Source organism: Mya arenaria, chromosome 7 (assembly GCF_026914265.1).
Source record: "Mya arenaria isolate MELC-2E11 chromosome 7, ASM2691426v1".
NCBI classification, from domain to species: Eukaryota; Metazoa; Mollusca; class Bivalvia; order Myida; family Myidae; genus Mya; species Mya arenaria.
The window spans coordinates 8206834-8227675 of NC_069128.1; the positions used below are offsets into that span (position 1 = coordinate 8206834).

At 33.1% G+C, this 20842-nt stretch overlaps 2 protein-coding genes across 2 annotated transcripts; both read right to left on the reverse strand.

The window, feature by feature from the left end:
- Positions 1–2102: 2102 nt before the first annotated feature.
- Positions 2103–6940, reverse strand: LOC128240231 (inactive dipeptidyl peptidase 10-like). The gene is made up of 8 exons (XM_052956761.1): positions 6871–6940; positions 6414–6608; positions 5893–5944; positions 5220–5322; positions 4652–4704; positions 3883–3955; positions 3273–3346; positions 2103–2985 (listed from the first exon to the last, which is right to left on the reverse strand). Exons 1-8 carry the CDS (start codon positions 6906–6908, stop codon positions 2845–2847), a joined length of 729 nt encoding a protein of 242 aa, XP_052812721.1. The 5' UTR covers positions 6909–6940; the 3' UTR covers positions 2103–2844.
- A 2932-nt stretch (positions 6941–9872) lies between these two features.
- Positions 9873–11685, reverse strand: LOC128240461 (inactive dipeptidyl peptidase 10-like). The gene is made up of 6 exons (XM_052957107.1): positions 11665–11685; positions 11480–11574; positions 11135–11258; positions 10894–10932; positions 10236–10355; positions 9873–9962 (listed from the first exon to the last, which is right to left on the reverse strand). The coding sequence occupies exons 1-6, from the start codon at positions 11683–11685 to the stop codon at positions 9873–9875; spliced, it is 489 nt and encodes a 162-aa protein (XP_052813067.1).
- Positions 11686–20842: the final 9157 nt, after the last annotated feature.

Below are 20842 nucleotides of genomic sequence, written 5' to 3' on the forward strand. Positions count from 1 at the left end.
TAATGAGTCGAGCAACTCATGCTTTCATCGTAGTTTACATCTTCAACTATTTAAAAAAATATATCAATGAGTCAATGAGTCGAGCAACCCATCGTAGTTCTACATCTTCATCTTAATCATACAAAAAACCAATGAGTCCAGCAACTCATGCGTTTCATCGTTGTTATAAATCTTCATCTTTATCATATAGCATATCAATGAGTCGAGCAACCCATGATTTCATCGTAGGTTTACATCTACGTTTTAATGATACAAGCAACCCATGGTTTCATCGCTGTTCTACATCTTCATCTTCATCATTCAATGGAAGCTAAAGGGACGATTTCAGTTTCCAAACGCAACACCAATCATGATCCTGTTTATAAAGGCACATGTTCCCTGGTTGGGAATGGTGTCAAACCGGTCAACGATAGCTGAGCCTCGCACTTGTACAAAAATGTGTTCAAACGAGAAAAAGACCCAACGAGGCAATTTACGACAAGTACTGAAAGAGCGGACACAGATATTACTAACAATTTCCGAACCCAGTGTGAGAAGCAGTGCTCGTCTAAGCTAAGATATAAATACGCGTGCACATTCTTCGATCTTTCACTGCTCGTCTAAGGAGTATAGGTTTTATACGAAGTATGCATTAAAATACCACTATTGTACAAGGTAGGATAACATACAAAATAGAAGGAGAAAAAACACAAATGTATCTGAATGATATTTAGCTGCACTCACGAATTCGAATGAATGCGCTGAATGGCTGTAGGAGCGACAAGCGTGATTTTACTATTTAACTATTGTGTTCACAGGCAAAAGAATCCGAATCATTTGTTTTTTGAGTGGCCCACTGTACCCGATCAGTGTATGTCATTAACTAAACATCTCGCAAGTTTTTTGTTAGTATAAAGTTCATTAAATAAAGCCCGATATTGGAGTTATGACTATTTGTTGTTGGTAAAGTAAGGCACAGTCAACATTTTTCCGTTGTCTGCGTAATTACCTATTATTATCTTTTTTATGATTCTTCGGCTTGTTTTTAAATTCACCTATATGTTTGAATGTTATGAACGTAATTAAATAAAGTTAAACCTCATAATACCATACGTCCACTATTATAACTCTAGCGCATTTATTATTTTAAAATGCCATGTTAAAAATTGATCTAACGAATCCTAATTCCGATTTGCGGTACTAATAAAAACCGTTCAAAACCATCCAATAAAACCTGGTACACATGTTGCGCACGCATATCTGGCTTTACTCTTTGAGTTATGCTCCTTAATCGGCCGAAAACCCAACAGCCGAGCGTCGGCGTTTGGCCAGTAGCACTTTTTATCATTCTATCCTTCTCTTTTGGAAAAATTATGAAAAAAGCAACAACAAACAATCGTTAACAATTTATTAACATATGTAAAATGCTTATATATATACATGTCAAAATCAATATTTGGAAAATGTGAATAATAAAAACTTCAATCAAATTATCATAAGTGCATAATGTCTGCCTAACATGTCTGCATAACCAAACAACTTGCGGATGCATGATATAAACAGCTGCAGATACCTGTAACTTGCGGATATTATCAAAAACATGGACAATACTGTTGTATATAAGGTACAGTATGAAACGACTTGCTCGCCCAAACATACATTAAGAACTCGATAACCCGATGAAATTCACTTAATGCAATAGAAGTACGCTTATCTGCAAATATCTAACATATTGCAAGACTGTGGACGTCTAGAGATGAAACTGATATAATGCATACGAAATGAAAGCCATATTCAGATGGAATTTTTCTTGGACCGCTGGACCTACAAATAGTCATGAAACCGTCCATGCAATGTGTCTGTATAAACTGTTATCAATTTCATAGATACATCAGGTATCTGATACACTCAAATGTAACATTTGGAAACGATGGCCCCATATTTATTAATCATTTTAGGAGAGAACGAAAGTGTTCAAATATCATCGGAATACATACTACAAACAAGCTCTTTTAGTTTGCAAAAAGGTCCGTTCTTGCATGATTTTACCAAAAGTAAAAATGCAAGAACATGATCTACAACGTGTTTTCGACAATTTTTTGTTATCTATTTGTTATCAGGGAGTAGTGTCTTTTGAAATGCTTGCAAACCAGGCATCAGCATTTAACAATGTGAATAATGGAGATAATATTTGAAAACAAGCTTCTATTTTGGTCGGGTTTCTTAAGTTGAACCGTGCCATGCTGGTCAACAATCCATCTCTTAACAGGTTCTTTACAGAATTATATGCGAATTGATAACAATAGTGTGTGAAAAAACCCGGAACATATTGTTTGTAAAGCTATTATTTGCTTCTTCGATACATTTTGAGGTAATATTTATTTCTGCAGCAAATTATTCGTTTTGCTGATTATGTCAACCACATCATCACCATTTGACTACGTTCTTATTTCTAGTAAACGTACTTTACATCAATATTTTTCAAATTATTTGGTTTCCTTTAGTGTGATGCTTTTTTTGTCTTCTTTTCTTTTATTTCGTGTACGATTCCAGTTTGTTATGTCTTTGTTTACGAGATCCTCGCCATATTGCAGTTTCTGATCTTTGCTCCCCAGTCATCCACTTCTTTAGTTTCGCGCGTGTTTTTCTTCTGTATTTTTAGTTATTTCTTCGATTCAATTTCCCATCACATGTTTTTTGTTAGCATTCCTGTCGCATTGTACCTTTATAATTCATGTTAGCTTTTGTTGTAATAGTGTGGCGAAATCTGATAGATTAAAGAATCACTTTCTGTTTCCTGCCTATAAACCAGTACTTCTGTCCAGGAGAAAGTCACAACCTCTTTTAAATTGATTAAAATGTACGTTAGTCCTCCTCCTCATCTTCCACTATATAAACGGGATCAGAATTAGGATCCAGCCCAAAACAGTCAATGTAGAAACGTTCAATGCTGTTGACAACATGCAACAAGTGAGAATCAAAAATGTTCCGGACATCAGGGTAGATCTGTGAAGGTAAAAGAGTAAAAGATAATTGAAATACTTTAAATATCGCCCCTACTTATATGTTATCATCATCGGATTTCAGACCCCCACTCCCTTGAATCGTCCAAATCGGCTCATTGCCATTTAAATAAAGAACTAGTCGAGATATGATAAACACAACCCAATAGCTGACAGTTTAGGATATAAACAAAATTGACCAATCGTTGAATCTTTAAAGCAAAAATTGCCATACTATAACTGGACAGTTATTTGTTAATACACATGTGCAATATCACCATAATGGCATACCTGTTGCATATGGCTTACACCAGCGTCCACAAGTGATTTGATATATTGAGCAGTGTGTTGGAACTGAACGCGATCTGAAATGCAGGACTAAAATGTATACTTTTTGTAATTTATATTTGTTGTTTTACTCTGGGACGTTTGTAGTACATAATGTATTACAACGTTGATTCAATTTTGATCCTTTATTTTGTTTTCAAGTTTTGTATTTTGAAACTATTTAAAAGGCATATAAGCAAAAGTTGAAGAAACTAACGTCATCCTGGCAACAATTTTCTTTAAAATTTTGAAATGCAGTTATTTTACTTAGTTTTATAAAAAAAACACCAAACATAAACTGAAATAGAGTCACTTAAATTTATTTTTGTAACCAAAGCCTAAAATTATAACACCTTTTAATAACTTTAGTAACGCTTTTAAAAAAATGCATTTTTTGTGACAGTTTAAAATAATCATTTACAACATAGCTCAAACTGAAAGCGTTGATGGTATAAACTCGTTTAAACAAAAACAAATTGTTGACAATTATCATATGCAACATGCACTCTTTTGTCTCATGTCTGACCCTTTTAAAGGTGATCGAGTCCCTTTAAATGACATTCGTCAAACTTACCATTCAGTGTCCCATGTAAAAGGAATAAGGAATGCTTTTTCATATTTGCGGCGCTTTTCAGCAGTTTTGGTCCCTGGAATAAAAAACAACAACAAAACATTAATGCCATCATTGTTAACTTAATTTTTGTAATTGCCAGTTATGAAAACTCGTTAATGGAGAAAAATATACATTTTATATAAACAAAGACGGAAAACAATAATCATTATTAAGTGTGTCAACGGGCCGATAATTCAGAACGTAAAGACAACAGGTTTGTTTACATTATTAATGTTAACTTTTAAATCTTTCCTACTCTGACAGTTTAATGGTTACACTCATGGTCGTAAGTATTAACAAGACTTGTGACAGCTTTTTTAGCTGTACTTGTTTTATTATGATACATAACGAGGTTATGTCTGACAAATATATATATATATATATATATATATATATATATATATATATATATATATATATATATATATATATATATATATATATTTAATTTCAGTGCGTTATCATATTCTACTTATTTGACTTTAATGCTCAATACAAACATACGCTTGTATGCCGAGTTAAGCAATCGGCCCATACATCGTATTGCTTTGACTTTTATACATACTTATATATTATTACTCATTAAGGTACTTATCATTACATCTCGCCAAGACCATTAACTAGTGTTTAATCACACGAGATTTCAGCTTCCGATATTCTGTTTGCATAGTAATATATGCTTTTATAAAGGTTGTATTTTATAAAATGTACATAACACTTAAAAACTCACTTGTGATATGTGGTACCCAGCAGGTATATTATACTTGGTGTGTACATATGAATCTGAAATCAGAGAAAATCAAATGATATAATACATCATACAGTGTTGTCAAATATTTATTACCGCTTTCTTACACTTAGCCCATAGCTTTTTATTTTAGCATCCATCATCAATTACAGTTTTCGAAGTTCAGCTCCCTATTTTATTAAACAACAACACAAAACAAAGCAGATTTCGAAAGCTAGCTTCCGATATAAAACATCCTTGCTCTGATGATCAAGTAAAATTACAAGTTTTACCTTAAGCTACGCCATTTCTATGATCAATAAAAAATCAAACATGGTCTTATACTGAAATCAACAAATATTATCAATGTTTATCAAAACATGTAAGCGAATGTTGTGGTTTGGAAATAATTCAAAAACTGATATAAGTTAAAAACAATGCTCATCTTTTATCACTTTACTCATTCAAAGTTGCCTTTAACCGTAAGTTTGGCGCTTTAATTCAAGGAAATTAAAGCATGCTTGTTTGTTCTTAAAACTTATACTCATTTTTTAAAGAAAAATATTCTTACTCATATACGCATAATCTACGATGGGTGAAAGGACAGTCCCGCAAGAAATAACGTCATTAAAATCTGAGTTCATTGTAGACAAGGCCACGTGTCCTCCATAGGACTGAAATTGAGAAATATCTTTACCATTAATCCAAGGAAAAACGTTTTGATATTAACTCAAATAAATTCAGTTCATCTTGAGCTGACTCTGGGGAGGAAACATGGCTGAACATGTTTTCGACGTTATTTACTTGGCCCGATAGCTCATTGCCGTTTTGCGGTTCTTCATCAATATCTCTCTAATATAATAATAAATACTAACTTACCGTACGTGCAACTGAATTGACGAAAATTCTTAAAGATGGAGTTAACATTTTCAATTACTGTTATAAGAAAGTTGTTTTAAATTGGAATATGAACAGTTATCAGGATGGAGTGTATTTTTAGTTTTCGTTACATAGAATCACTAAATCAAAAACCTTCTTTCTAAACTGATCGTTTGGATAATAAATCTTTTAATAAATTGTTGCTGTCTTTTTTATATTTTTTTCTTTACTCCATTGGACAAAATCCGAGTCAAAACTTTTTAAATTTTTCAAAACTGTATTGGAAAGTCAAACTCCTTATAATAAAAGATGTTGCTGTTTAAAAGCTTTTGTTAATGTTTGTTAATTTGCTATCAGTTGGTTACCTGTCCTGTAATGCCCATCTTCTCCGTAACATAATGCAACGAACGGAGGTACCTGTAAACGGAGTAAGACATATTCTGTAAATGACAAGTAGAGTAAATGTTACCGTATTGGAACGATCAGTAAATACTTTTAAAGAAAGCTAACACTTTGAGTAGAACATTTTAAAACATTAGGATTTCGATTAACGTTTTCCTTCCCCATGTATATTCATCATATGTTTAACTGAATTATCTTAAACGGCTTAAACGGTAATTCAATAAAAGTATTTAGTTGCATAAGCCACCCCTTCAAAATGAGTCAATTGAATGAAGCTAGTCACGAATGCAAGAAATGGTCAAAATGGTACTTTGTTTTTTGATTATGCAGCAGTACACAACATGATGTTATACAGACAATCTATTCAATTATGCGGTCATGTACAACATGATGTTATCTATTTAATATAAAGTATTATGTAATCATACACATTTTCTTGCATCATTGACCAACTGATTGTTTTGAGGGATGTTAACGTTCTTACCTCATAGAGGCCAGTATCTCGTCTGACTCCCGGGCGCCAATTTGACCCCTGATTGATTTGAGCCACTCTTCGCCCCGCCCTAACGAGCCACTTGTGTCAATTTTGGCGATTACAATGCTCCGCAAGCTGCTCAGAACCTCCTCCCAACCGATGTTAAACTTGGATGTGACACTTTGGTCACCAATTTCGTTGTTTCTGGAATTGGTTAACACTTAGCAACTTAAATAATAAATAAATATTATACTTTAAAGTGAAATTAATATTACCCAAGGTTACTGATGACTTACAGGCGTATGAAGAATATACATTTAGCCCTTTTTTCTACCTTTTTTTCTGTATATATCGAGGGAAGGCAGTTTGGCTTCTAAAAATACCTCATTTGTACTAAGCCGAATGATGGACATGAGATGTATGACAAAGCACCTTCATGAATGAAATAAAACACGAATTTACTTACGGAATTATTAAAACGTTGTATTTGATTTCTTCTTCCATATCCAAAACCGGCGGAAGAATTGTTTTAGCAAGAACGTCTGTAAGTAAAAGAGTAAATTTTAGTTGTATGCACTCAATGTTAACTTCAGTATAATACAGGTATCTACTCCATATGTATATGGTCAGTTAAATATTGATATATGCGCGTGATATTTGAGGTTAGTTAAATTAAGGTGTAAACACTCGATATGTAAATTCAGTAAATATAGGTGTTAATGCCTTATATTATAGATAAGCAAATATAGGTGTAAACGCTCGATATTTAAGGTCAGCAAATATAGGCGTGTACACGCATTATGATAGGTCAATAAATATACGTGTATTCGTTTGATATTATGTGAAATTAGTAAAATAAACGTGAAGCCGCTTGATATGTTAGGTCAATAATTATAGGTCTATACCCTAGATATGTTAGGTCAGTTAATATAGGTTTGTACATTCGATATAAAAGGTAGTTAATATAGGTGTATACAGTCGATATGATAGGTCAGTAAATACCCGTGTGTACATTCGATATGTTAGGTCAGTAAATATAGTTGTATACACTATATATGTTAGGTCACTAAAATGAATTACTGTTTAATGTATCACTACTTTCAAAAAATCTTATTTTGATGGTGAAATAATAAAAGCAAAAGAAACGTTATGTACACTCTATATAAACAGAATGATCATTTAAAGAATATTGATAGATTATTGATTAATAAAATGAATCTAAACCTTTTGCTGCTTTTAATCATACGATTTAGAAAAGGTACTACCAGAAATAAAAATGGTTGAATAATTCAGATTTTCAGATAACTGTGTTCATGAATTTAATATTCTTTATGGGTTCGATACAAAACATAGACATGTTTGATAAAAGTAAAATTTATTCACATACTATGACTCACAGTTTTCGTCGGGAAGCGTTATATTCATGTATTCATAATCGGGTAACAGCTTCGTTGACAAATGTTGACGTAGTCTTACATTATCCTCAATAGTCGCAACTGAAATAGAACATTTAAAGCGGTTGGTAACGCTATATTTGGTTGTGTAGGTATTTGACTATGATCAAAAAGATTATCTTCGATGAGTAGAACTTATATCTGTTAAACAAATGTAACTTCATTGGTGAAATATATTACAACCACTAACATTTTTTTAATTTTATGCCTTATGTTATATACTCGACTGAAAGGGTTAACACATATGCTACGGACATAACATAATAAAAATACCATGAAAACACAAACTAGCCAAGTAGCAAAAAAATAACGAATAATGAAGATCACTATTTGCAATCAATCAAATTGTCCGGCGGCATTCATTTTCAAAACGTTTACTTTAACAAAAAAGGTAACAATTAATTTGAAAACTAGTAATATTCAAGTACAGTTTGATCGATTTGCTAAGATGTTTTAATCATTATAAAAAAATCCAGCAACAAAATATGATTTAATTTGCGGTAAGACAACTGATCCTGATCTTCCTGCCCCGATATCACACACATATTTGAGTCATTTCTTAACATCAACTCATTTTACAACACACAATTAAAAACAGTAATACACCCTCCAGAACATATTAATAAATAGTATTATAATAAGTATGAGAAAAATATTGTACCGCAGAAAATGTATTTTGAGCATTTATTCAAGATTTACCCTTTTTGCGCTAAAATTATTGTTCTTTGGAATATTGACATCTTTTACCATCATATTCGTTGAAATAATGCGCTTTTTCGAAAAGGATAAACGTTATCAAATCATATAAGGGTATTGTTTGTTAAAGTGAAAATGAGAGTGTGACTGAGATATGACTTAAGCATTTATATGATATTTGGGCCTCGTTTATGAGATGAGATCGGGCTCAAGTTTTATCAAACTGGCTTACCTAAACTATTTGGAACTTTAACCACGCTGTAAAAGGGCACATCGGGACCTAAACATGCCAAAAAATAATATTGCCCAGCGTGTCCAAAACTGACGTCAACGTAACGGCATTCGTCACTTACGTTACACGTAAGACATGTCATATCTCTAAAGTCGTATGCGTATATATTTGTCGTAACGCTGTAAAGGTGACGCTCTTCTGGCTTGTCTACTTGTGAAGCAAGGAAATACCTGGAAAGAAAACAGCAATACCATCTGTTGGGATATGTCTATGCCTTTTCTACGAAAATATATAAAATTATTGTTCATATTTGGATTTTTTTAGAATATATCAAAGTGAGTGTAGCGAGCAAAGAAATTTGTTCCATAAAATTCAAAATATTAAACAACATTTTCAGTTTCACCTATCTTGTCACGTACGCACTTGAGTTTGACCATCATATTCCTCATACAGAAAGGATAACTGAATAATTTGCTCCATATGAAGGCGTTTGCGCGATTGGTCAGAAATAATTATCAAACTTCAAATGTACCACATATCGATATCGATGGCGAACTAGGAAGGGCAAACTGTTAACTCAGCGATTACGTAAGCGTATTAAAAGAATTATGAATGCCTATCTTTACCTACATAGTGTCCGAGAAGGGCATTTTCATTATCAAATATCAACTGTCTTATACACAATAATTGTCTTTCATTTATGCCTTTCGGTGAAAAATCTACTAAAGCGAAAATACAGATTTTGAAACTTTCACTGCTTGATAGATTTTCCCGTACGGCTTAGTGAATGTAACGTCCAGTTTACTGCGAAGGTTTAAACTATCTGAAATATTTTACAAACGTTTTGTTTTACTCAACGCCTGCTTATTTTACATTTTTCTTAAATTTTCCTTAAAACACACTCAAAAGACACTTTGTGGAATTCAGTGTAAGATGAATGGATAAATTTTAGTCCGATCTCGTGATCACAGGAAATCTTTCATTCGTAATTACGCTCGTTGTAAAAATACTGTCTTCTGTGATCATTCGGTGAACTTACTTTCAATTTTACTCCGAAATCTAACAATTATCCTGTATAACTTATACTCACACTGTGTTGTTGCTGAAACTGACAATTTTATGAACTTCCACTGTGTTAACCGTAAGATATATCATCTGACCGTTTTGATTGGGTGGCTGAAAAACACAACAATGTTATTTTTTATTCTTAAAAAGCAATATCCATGTGAAGATAACTGATCGTTTTGAAAGTGTGTATTTTCTTGGAATTCAACTGACTAGATGTTTTCCACTTAGTTGAAAAGTGAACTTTAGTTGCTTTATAAATTATAAATTCGGTCCGTGAGGCCACTTTGTACTATCAAATTTAGAATGTGTAGTGGTATATTCTTAAATAATTAAGATTAATTCTAGTAAAAAAAACATAAACTAAGGAAGTGAAATTCTTACATTGATTTCAACGGAAGCATTAACAATCGCCACTTGTTTATAGGTATTTCCGGTCCCGTCGTAACGTGGGATGGTAATAAAGTACTCGTTTCCTCTAGGTGTAAATATGATATCAACAGGCTGGAAGTTGAAATAGTGCAATTGCAACAATTTGTTTTCCAACCTTCTTTCATAAACATATTCTCCTACACAATTACTTATAAATATAAAAACATCAATTAAAAACTTATATTATCGTTAAATATGACATTATTTTGATGGGTATTTTGGACATAATTTTCACTTCCTCCCACAAAAAAATGCTACAAGACTAGCGCTGAAGGACCAATGATAAAAATCCCAGTTCTTCGAATTCAGTATCTCATGCGAGTGGGACAAGTCATTGTTGTATCATCTTAATACACACTTCTAGCCTAAAATACATGGTGGTTGTAAGTTACCAAGAACTCAAGTTCACCAACGTTCTGTGCAGTCATTTTGCATTTACTTATGTCGTATAAATACCTTCTAGAGAAAACGTTTGGTCATATCAATTCAGTCGGCCTGAAAAGTTTGTGTAATACGTATAAAATTTGTGTTTACATGTGATATGTTCATGAAGCCATTTTGTTTAACGAAATATCCAGCTACACATGAAACTCCATGAAGTAAAACATACCGGATCTATCCATCCTATTTGTGATTGTAGCAGAATATTCTGAAATTCAAAGAAAAAAACATACAAAGGTATTAACAGCAAACATGTTTCATCCTAACAATAAAGACCCCAACGCATCGATTATGTTGAGTTCTATGTATATTATTCACAGAATGACTCTAAAACGCTTATAGAATATAAGAATACACTGAAAGCAATAAAACATTAACTTATCTAATTACATGAGAAATAAAATACTTACGTCATAACAAAACCCGCTAGAAGCTGAGCAAATGCTAATTATAGATACATTGTGATGCACGCTTAGCCACGTGACTGCAAATGTGACGTTGTTCTTCCAAACAAGTGACGACACGTACGGGCTCCTACAAACAACAACGTCTTTAAAATGCTGCAAGTTACTTCCATTTGATTTTTGAAAGATGTCGATGTTGTCTTGAAGTTAAACATAAATCTGAAACTCTCATAAATGTTCAAAATACATTTCTTATTTGAAACTAATTCCCTAAATAAAGCACTTTTTGTAGTAAAACAACTTTGTTAGTTAACTTATAGAAGTATTATGCATTTATATGTTAATGCTTACCTATTCAAGAAAGGTCTTGGACTTGGGACAACATACGTCTGATTCTTTGAAAAGTTGTGAACCTTTAGCTTTAAAACTGGCAAAGGACTGCCCGGCTGAAATATATCCAAAATCGAACGCTTACTTATAGCCGATTCCACCTTATGTGTTATCTAATCTTAAAAAAATTCGCTCATGTTTTTTACGTTTTTTTCACTGTAATGCATCAAGAAACTCGGTACATTAAACATAATTGGAAAACCGACAACAAAATCGTCGCCCACGAGTACTCTGACAAAAAATGCAAGATAATTTAACCTCCAATCCTAATAGGCCGTGGACTTCAGAGAAAAAAAATTGAGTGTATATATATCAACATTTGTGTGGGTTCTAGCCGTCAGGATCGTAGTTTTAACAGTCCTTATAATTTGCCTCAAAGTTTTTTAGACATTAAAAAGAGTCATTTTACAAACAAAATGAGCGAGTCCCTTTAAAACAATGCATTGATTTAAATTTCAAACAAAAGGTGAAAAAAAAATTTGCAAGCGTAAATATACAGTGGTAACGTGTTGACTTACAATTCGTTTTGGTTCTATAAGCACGGTTAATAAATAGAAATACTTTTGAACGTACCTTTGAGTAACGTAACGTTTTTTTCTCAGAATAACTATTTGAAGGGTCGGAAAAATGCACCATCTCGATCAATGGTATCCCTGTGTCATTTATCTCCATGTACACGAGGAACTTGTCGTTTGTTGAGAGCCATACAGTGTTGTCCTGACGGAGTACCTCCTCTGAAAAATAATCGACGAGCCATATTAAAATAATCTCTTTAAATAACATCTTTACATTTAAACCAAGATAGAGTGAGTCTAGGGGATGACATTATAGGCGGCGTACTTTGAGGTCCAATTTTGGACATGCATCAACCATCCCCGGAAACTGAGCAATAAAGGTTAAATGTAACAATATTTGGTATACGGCGATGTTAGGTATCAATGCTTATACTTGACAAGAGGACACAAAATGTAACAAGACAGCAGACAAATTACGTAAATATTAAAATATTGCTATCTTTGCATGATAGGGTTGCTTCTCTGCAAGATAAAAACACATATTTCGGCTGTAGGTTAAATTGATATATTAGACCACAATAAATAGATAAACCATGATACACACTGAAAGTGTCCAGAAAAACTCAACGAGCCGCCTTATTGATTGATACTTGGGTATGCACTGACAGTGTAAACTCAAAGGAAATCACTGGAAAGCCTGTTAAAACAAGCGAGAGAGTTTTATATTGGAAGAATGCATAGAAACTGAATTCACAAAAAATAGAATTATTCCATTATGATCAATTTACGTCCAGAATAATGCATTACGTAAGCGTACAGTTTGGACATCCAGACAGAATTTCCGCAGTTTTTAGAGTTATCTAGGTCTGTTCAACACAGCAGCCTTTGTAAATGTAAATGTCTATTTCAGTAATAATACGAATAAGAGACAAATATAAATGCACAGACGTCGGTCGATATTAAATATGTTTTTTTAATAAGTAAATATAACTATTTTAAAAAATAAAAGTATCTTGTATGTATAAAATAGATGAAAAACTATAAGGTAAGACAAGTCATGTTAATCTGTGACATACGGGAGTGTATGACTTTTAGCCGACCGACTACAAATAAATGTGTACCTCCATAAAGCCAATCAGGGACTCCATTGAATACGTCACCAACTTTTCCAGATGATGTCACTGGCAAAAAGGGCTCGCCCGACCGCTGTTCACTAACCGATTCTTTAAAGTATATGTTGTTGTTTTGAACCACAATCTAAAACAAAACAGCCCAACAGCATTATTTATAAAATATACGATCCATACCAAGGTATTTTACAGCAAACAACATAACTGATTTAACATGACAATATCATAAATTTTAGCATGTTCAATTAGAATATTATTGACACTTTATTTTGGTAGGGGCAGGTGATCCAGATGATAGGAAGTTTTTAATAGTTACATTTAACACTTCAGGGACTTTCTTTAGGTTATTAGCTGGTTGTGATAAAATATGTCATTGCCACTAAATTGCCAACTGACAGCTGATTTAAACAATTTTCAACACTGTTAAGACAAGAATGCGATTAGAAAGATTCATTAGAAGTATTAAGATACTTCGAATTAAAGGTTATTATTTACATGCATCGTAATGATATAGTCCTGAACTGTTCGATAGGTCTAATATCAGTGAAAGAGTCGAAAATATTTTTTGTCTAAAAACCAATTCCTGATCAATGCTACTTATTTCTTGTCTATATTGACATTGGCCAATATAATCGTATTCATAAGACCCGGAAATCCCAATATTTATTCATCGATACGTCAATAGTCAAAATGTATTGTTCAATGAAAAAACTGCTCTTTATCCAATGAAATTTTTTATATGCATAGATCATGTAATATTTTGTATATTCACAAGCGAAAGCATGTTCGAATTTTAAACAAATTCAAAAGCTATAGTATTGTTTGATTGTCAATTATTGTTATCATTTTTTATTTTATGTCATTGTTAACTGCCACTGTCTGAATGCATCTTAATGTAATGTATCTTCTTCAAATCAGTTACGTTTAATTTGTTTGATGTTGATATATGAGATGTCTCTAGAGTGTTCAATCTTTTAAAGTACTTGTTCAAAAAGTATTTCTATGATAGTTATCGTACCAGGCTTTGTCCTGAATGTGTCCACGTGACGTATTGAAACATGTGACCATGCGGACCAATGAGATCCCTTGAAATTCTAGTATCCGTATCATACAGACGGTACTGGCTGACACTGAAGTGATCGTAGATCTGCAAAATAAAAGTGTTTAGATGTTAAATGTTATCATCTTCTTGGCAAGATAATGTCAAGAGTTAAATTTCTTAATAAAATACCTTTTATAACAGAATATATTGATATAAATAAATCTACTAACATTCCTCGAAATTCTAGTGCCCATGTCATGCAGCTGATACTCGATGACACTGGCGTGATTGTAAATCTGCACAGTAAGAATGGTGTTAGATTGCAATAGAACGTATTAGTTAAGATATTTTTGCTTTCCTGGTCTGCTGCAGCAAATATATTTGACTGAAATTGCATATGTCTGTTCTCTTAAATGCGTTCTGGAATGGAGATCTTTCGAAGGCACAAACAACACCCAATGTATTCAATTTCACCAACAATAGTAGCAATTTTTTACTTTTATGAAGTTTTAGGACTATAGAATGAAATAATTTAAAACATTATCATGTTAAATAATGTTTTGGATTATGAAATGAAGCTGAAGCAAATAATGTGCTTTAAGCAAAATGGTATTTGATTTTATTAACTAAGCTTAGATATTTCGAGAAAATTTAGCCTTGGGTTGTATCACAACAAGAAAATAGCATAAGACACTAAGCCAGGAGGTTTCCCCCTATTAATGGAATAAGATTATAAATGTTTAATCGGATTGTAGGATTTTAGGGGCGGGGAGATAAATTCTAGTCATTCTTTTTTCGTGAAGCTTGGCCTGGTCTCGCTCTTTACCTGTCACATGTTTTACAATCATTCCGTCATTCAAATTTAATTAGAAAATTTATCGCTTTTCGAAGAGATGACATTTTACTTTTATATATCGAAATTATGATTAAGAAATCGAGAGATACAAAAAACAATCAGAGGACATTTTCAATAAAAGTATTTTAGTCGAATCTACAAATATCTCACATTTGTATACTCGTCACAAAGGGCAGTATAGAAAAAAAACTTCAATTTTGAGTTCATTTTAATGCTGGCTAAAGTTCAATACACACAAAATATATTGCAAAATCATTTAAACTATGATACTAACATAGTTTTAATTTCAACTAAAATCGGTTAAGATCTGTATAAAACCATCCAAGACATGTTCATAAGAACGCACTGAGGAGGAAAATCTAGACTTAAACATATACACGAAAACACAACTCAATGAACTAGGATTGTTCGGAAATTACTTCACTGAAGTATTAACGCAAGACTTATACAAGCACACGGCAACAAAAATCAATGTACGAGAGTTGTTAAGAAATTTATTCACTAAAGAGCATAGGCAGGACTCACACAGGTACACGAGAAAAAGTCAATGTAGGTGGGGGGGAGGCGGGGTCGACTGAAATTACTTCACTCAAAGGCAAAGGCAAAATATACATGTAAGCGACGAGAAAAATCAATGTGGAGGGGGGGGGGGGGGCGTTGGAAATTACTTCACTCAAAGGCAAATGACTTATGCATGTAAACGACAAGAGAAATCAATGCACGAAGGTTGTTCGAAAATGACTGTACTGAAGTTCAGAAGCAAGACGTATGCGTTAACACGGCGAAAATCCATGTACTAGGATTTTCCGGATTTCTTTTTGTGCCTGAGCATGTACCTTTGTTTTAACATGTTACAACATGCGTTCAAGTCTATCGTGTTGTTGATACAATAGTCAGTAGGTTGTTTGGTAGGAGCTTATCCTGTCAAACCAACACTATTAATAATAGTTTACTTATTTAACTACATTCGCCCTGAATAAATTTAGAAAGCTGTCGGATTGAGTTTAAGAACTCGTTCTACACTGTGTTTTGGCATGATGATTATTCTTAACAAATTTTTTTAGCTGATAAAGGCTCTGACCTAATTATTTTTTATTAAATAATTTATTGCCCTTTGTTATATCTTTTATGTGTTCAACCTTCAGCAAATGAACGCACAATTGTTCCCTAATGCGAATTGATAATTAACCTTATCAATAGATATATTGGGTGTTTTATACTATATTGATATAGATTCGTAAAAGGAAACCAGAAGTAGGGCGGCGTTAAATATTGATAAATGATCAAACACGAGGCGATTCCTCTTTAAGACATTTAAAAGGTCCCAACTTAAAATAGATTCTGCAGCCAAAAGACAGTTTTATTAAAGTGCATGTGTTTCAACTGTCAAACTCTTTGATCTGTAGGAACATAACATATGGCACATATTTCTTGATATTTTTCTTCACCATTTTACATTCGTAAGCTCAATACAAAATATATAGATTGCAAACTAAGCAAAACATGGCACTAACATAATTCCAACATTTGACAAAGATCGTCGGGAAATCTTTCATGAAAGTGACGGCGTCATTTGAAAAAAAGAGTAGCATTCTTCAAAAACTATGTTTGCCGTCCTTTGAGATAATAACGTTTGTCTGGAATTTTGATAGCCTGCAAACGCCTAATGTTAAGAAAGACCTTAACGATTGATTCCATTAGTTTAATATGGTCTCCTATGCACATCATTACCAAGAAAGTCAATGATAAATATAGCCTGGAATTTTTGTTTGATACTGCTTATTTAATACAGCACTAGTAGATTCATCTTGGCATCATGGCCCCTCATGAGACCAACACATGGCAGGCCGGAGGAGTATTTTACTTGTAGACTCTTAACCCTAAGCATAATGAATATTTATTATTTAATGAATCATGGCCGTTGAGTCTGATGTTCGATAGCAGTGGCTGCTTAACTTTCCTCAAGCGAGTTTATAGGGTTCAGAAGGAGAATACACACTTTTGTATAATTTGTATTGTCCCCTAGTGTTATATATTAGTGATTGGATAAGCAATAAATGAGCCAAGAAATCGTTTTGAAAGGAAAATACAAATTTCAAGAAAAATCGTATTTGCGATAATCTCTTTCCGCCAGAAATCTTATATTCCGAGATTCTTTTAGCGTAGTATCCGATTGCACAGCAGCAATAAATAATCAAATGGACAGTTGAGCAGGTCTTGTTTTATGACTCTAGCTTCCATGATAATGAAGACTTAAGTTGAGAGAGCAACTTCAGATTAATTAAATAAACAAATGTGATTTTGATACCTTTTTCCTCCTGTGGATGAAGAGAATGAAGCTTCTATCAGGAGATACCAGGAAGTCAGAGGCCACGGATTCTCTCTGAAAATAGGATTTTAAATTTGTAATTCAAATATTATTGATGAAACTAGGACGTTTTAGAGTACATCAACAATTTAGTCTTATTATTTTTAGCCACACAAAGTTTCCAATTGGTATATTTTTAAATCAAATACAGAATATATTAGGTAATTGTAACTGCAACTTCACCTCGAGTTATTGTAATTATACACGAGTGCTTATATTAATAAGAGTAGTGGTTGAAGTAAGTGTCTTGTACAATGTGCAATAACTAGCGTCCATATACGTGAATAACGTTGTAATTTATCCGCACGAATTTTAAAGCGCTCTTAAATAAGCTCCAAATGGAAGAAAAGTAAGTTAACAGTTCTTACACAAAGGGCTATTCAAAGGACTTCTGTTCTGTATATTACAATCTAGCAGTCAAAGTGACGTGTTTTTAGGCCTACATTCCACCAATATGTAGCTAAATGTCAAGTGCCGATTGTACAATGTCAGAGAGGGTTTTCTTTGTATTTGTGTATTCCATAACTGGGTTAGTGGCTGCAGTAAATATTATACAAACTTTGTATAACTTTAATAGCTGCGACAGTGACTGCAGAAATTATTATACATAACTCGTTTAACTTCAATAACTGGGTTAGTGATTGCAGTATATAATCAACATTACTCGTATAATTCCAAAAACCTGGGTTAGTAGTTGCAGTAAGTATTATACATTACTCGTATTGCTTTAAAACTGGAATGGCGGCTGCAGTAAATATTTATTATTATTATATAAAAAACATGGCAAATGTCCCTGTTCTTACATATGGGGAGGACAACGTCACAGATCTTGCATATGGGGAACACAATATCAAAGTTCTTACATATGGGTAGAACAATGTCATAGATTTTTTATATGGGGAGTACAATATCACAGTTGTTACATATTGGGTGGACAATGTCACAGGTCTTACATATGGGGTATTATCCAGGAATATGGAACTGTAGTTGCTATCACACTCGAAAATAACAAGTTCATCGTCTTGATTTTTGTACAGCAAACTTCGCCCATCTGAAACATTAAACAAAAGAGAAATTATATTCCTTATCGTGGATTCTGCCTTTTACCGCATTTTACACAACGCAGAGCCGCCTTGATATTTCATTTCCTGATTCGGAACTCGAACTACCGTGCAATGAATAGTCTTTGAAATAATTTCGGTGCAATATCCGGCAAAAAAATGGCATCCGCGAAACGTTCTATAGAAACATTTTTTTAGCATGTTGCCCGGCATAATTAACAAAAATGGTAACATTTTTAGCCGGTATTTGGAGGCTATAACATTTATAAACAAACTGAACGAACTGTCGGGTTACCTTCGTAAATTTTACGGGACCACCTTATCAATGAGCTGCTTTATCAAGTTCGATGTATTTTTTGAATTTCTAAAATCATTAATGTTCGTGGGACATTAATGTTCGTGGTTTTGGTGGGTGGGGTGATCCACGAATTTAAGATTCCACGAAATATAGTCCCTTTATTAACTTTTTCACTTGCCTTGTAATGTACATATTCTATTTTATTCTTTAGAGAGAACGTAGTATACAGCGGTATACCAAACTCACAGTATATCTGATTGTTTTGTTAATATATTATATCTGCCTTTTACACATAATAAGCCAAATTAATGTATTGTTTTTCTATGAACCAAATGACAGAATCACGTGTTGTGGCGTGTGCTGTTCATGAAAATCTCCGGGTTACAAAATGTGCGGGTTGAATATCGGTACTCGATGTTTTTCTTTAATGAAATATTTAATCGATTACATTGATTGTTTACTCAAATATACGCACCTTCTCGGTGTTTTCACAGTTTGCAAAATTCTTAATTGATATTCGATGGCTTCGCCTAATTATAGCTTTGACCAGGGTGTATCTTCTTTTATGACCTTAATTTTCAATTAAATCGATAAATGACATGGATATAGGCACTAATTGACATGTTGTACCACTATTGCGAGTGTCATAAACGGTATGGCGTAGAAGAAGTAATCATGTGCCCAGCGCGTCGAATTATGCAGACGATTTTGGATGGTCGCAGTTTCGGATTTTATTTTTCAAAATTGAAAAACCACGAATTCAAGTATCCACGAAAACGTTAAATTTCGTAAAACCACGAAATTTCATGCCATCGAATATAAATGATTTTACAGTATCGGCTGAAAAATATTACTCTAGGCTAACTTAGTTGAACTGTTTATTTGATTGCTCAACCGCGCTGATTTTTCAGCTGAAGTTCAGGAGCTTACGATAAAGTGTCGTACGTCTTTGTAAAAGTCAGGAAGAGTATAATTATTCATGATAACAATCCTTATTATATTCGTTATTTTGGACTCTTAAGTGTAAAATGTGCATTTCCAAGCGTCTATCATAATGGCATTCTAGTTTATTGTCATTTTGGCATTTGCCTTGTGACCCTTTACAGGGTTCATTTTTGATTTATCGGGTACTGGGCTTGTCCCTGTCTTTTTCATCGTATTATTACGTATTATTACTATTGGCCATAAAACACTGGTATAAAACGACGTATGTGTTATTCTGATACAACGTAAATTCGTTTGGGTATGTGCTTCAAACTTGAATTTAATTGATTATAAGAAATCACCTCGATGCAAAAATGAGTTTCAAGGACAAAAACACTTTAAAAAAGGCTTATGTCTTTTAAAGGTTCATAATTTCGCAAGTATATTATTATTATTATTTTTTTTAGACAGGCTTGGGTTTTTAAAAGAGCTTTGCAAAGTTTACAATTTATTCTTATAAACTGTTGGCTCGAAAAGCATTTTGAATTTATACACAAAATTGTTTCAAGATTTGTGTTCGTACGCATCGACAAGATTACTGATATGCTTTGTCCAGTATCAATATGTATTAATAACATTGAACACTTCGATTTTGAGATTTTAAAACGAAAGAACTTATCGGGAATTGTATGCATACAGAACATTTTAATAACAGGAATCTTTTTTGAAGCGATTTGTATAACACTGGTTAATTTGTCGGTTTGATCAAACTTAACGAAAATGTGTATTGATTGGTTAATTCTTATCAAACACCTTCTGTCGAACAATTAAATTTATTTATTGTGTAATCTAGCCAAAACATTGTTTGTGAATCACATATCCAGTTGTCTGCAATGGGTTGCTGGTAGCGTGAGGTAAAAAAGATTCCTATCATATGACGCTCCCATTTTTCCGCCAAGCTGAACAATGACACTTTAAATCATTACAAATCTGTAACTTCAAATATGATTTTGACAAATAAATACGGTTTAAGAATATATTTGTACGAAACTTATTATACATATTAAATACGGATAAGATATAAACATTGATCCCAGTAGTTTACGTCCCATGTCAAATTTGAGAAATGG

Coding starts and splice junctions, on each gene's coding strand:
- LOC128240231 (XM_052956761.1), bottom strand. CDS start 6,908: ATGGAAGAAGAAATCAAATACAACGTTTTAATAATTCC. Junction 5,323..5,892: donor AGATGGGCATTACAGGACAG/GTAACCAACTGA, acceptor TCTCAATTTCAG/TCCTATGGAGGACACGTGGC. Junction 3,347..3,882: donor TTTACATGGGACACTGAATG/GTAAGTTTGACG, acceptor CCTGCATTTCAG/ATCGCGTTCAGTTCCAACAC.
- LOC128240461 (XM_052957107.1), bottom strand. CDS start 11,685: ATGCATTACAGTGAAAAAAAC. Junction 10,933..11,134: donor CTAGCGGGTTTTGTTATGAC/GTAAGTATTTTA, acceptor TTTGAATTTCAG/AATATTCTGCTACAATCACA. Junction 10,356..10,893: donor AAATAGGATGGATAGATCCG/GTATGTTTTACT, acceptor TTCAACTTCCAG/CCTGTTGATATCATATTTAC.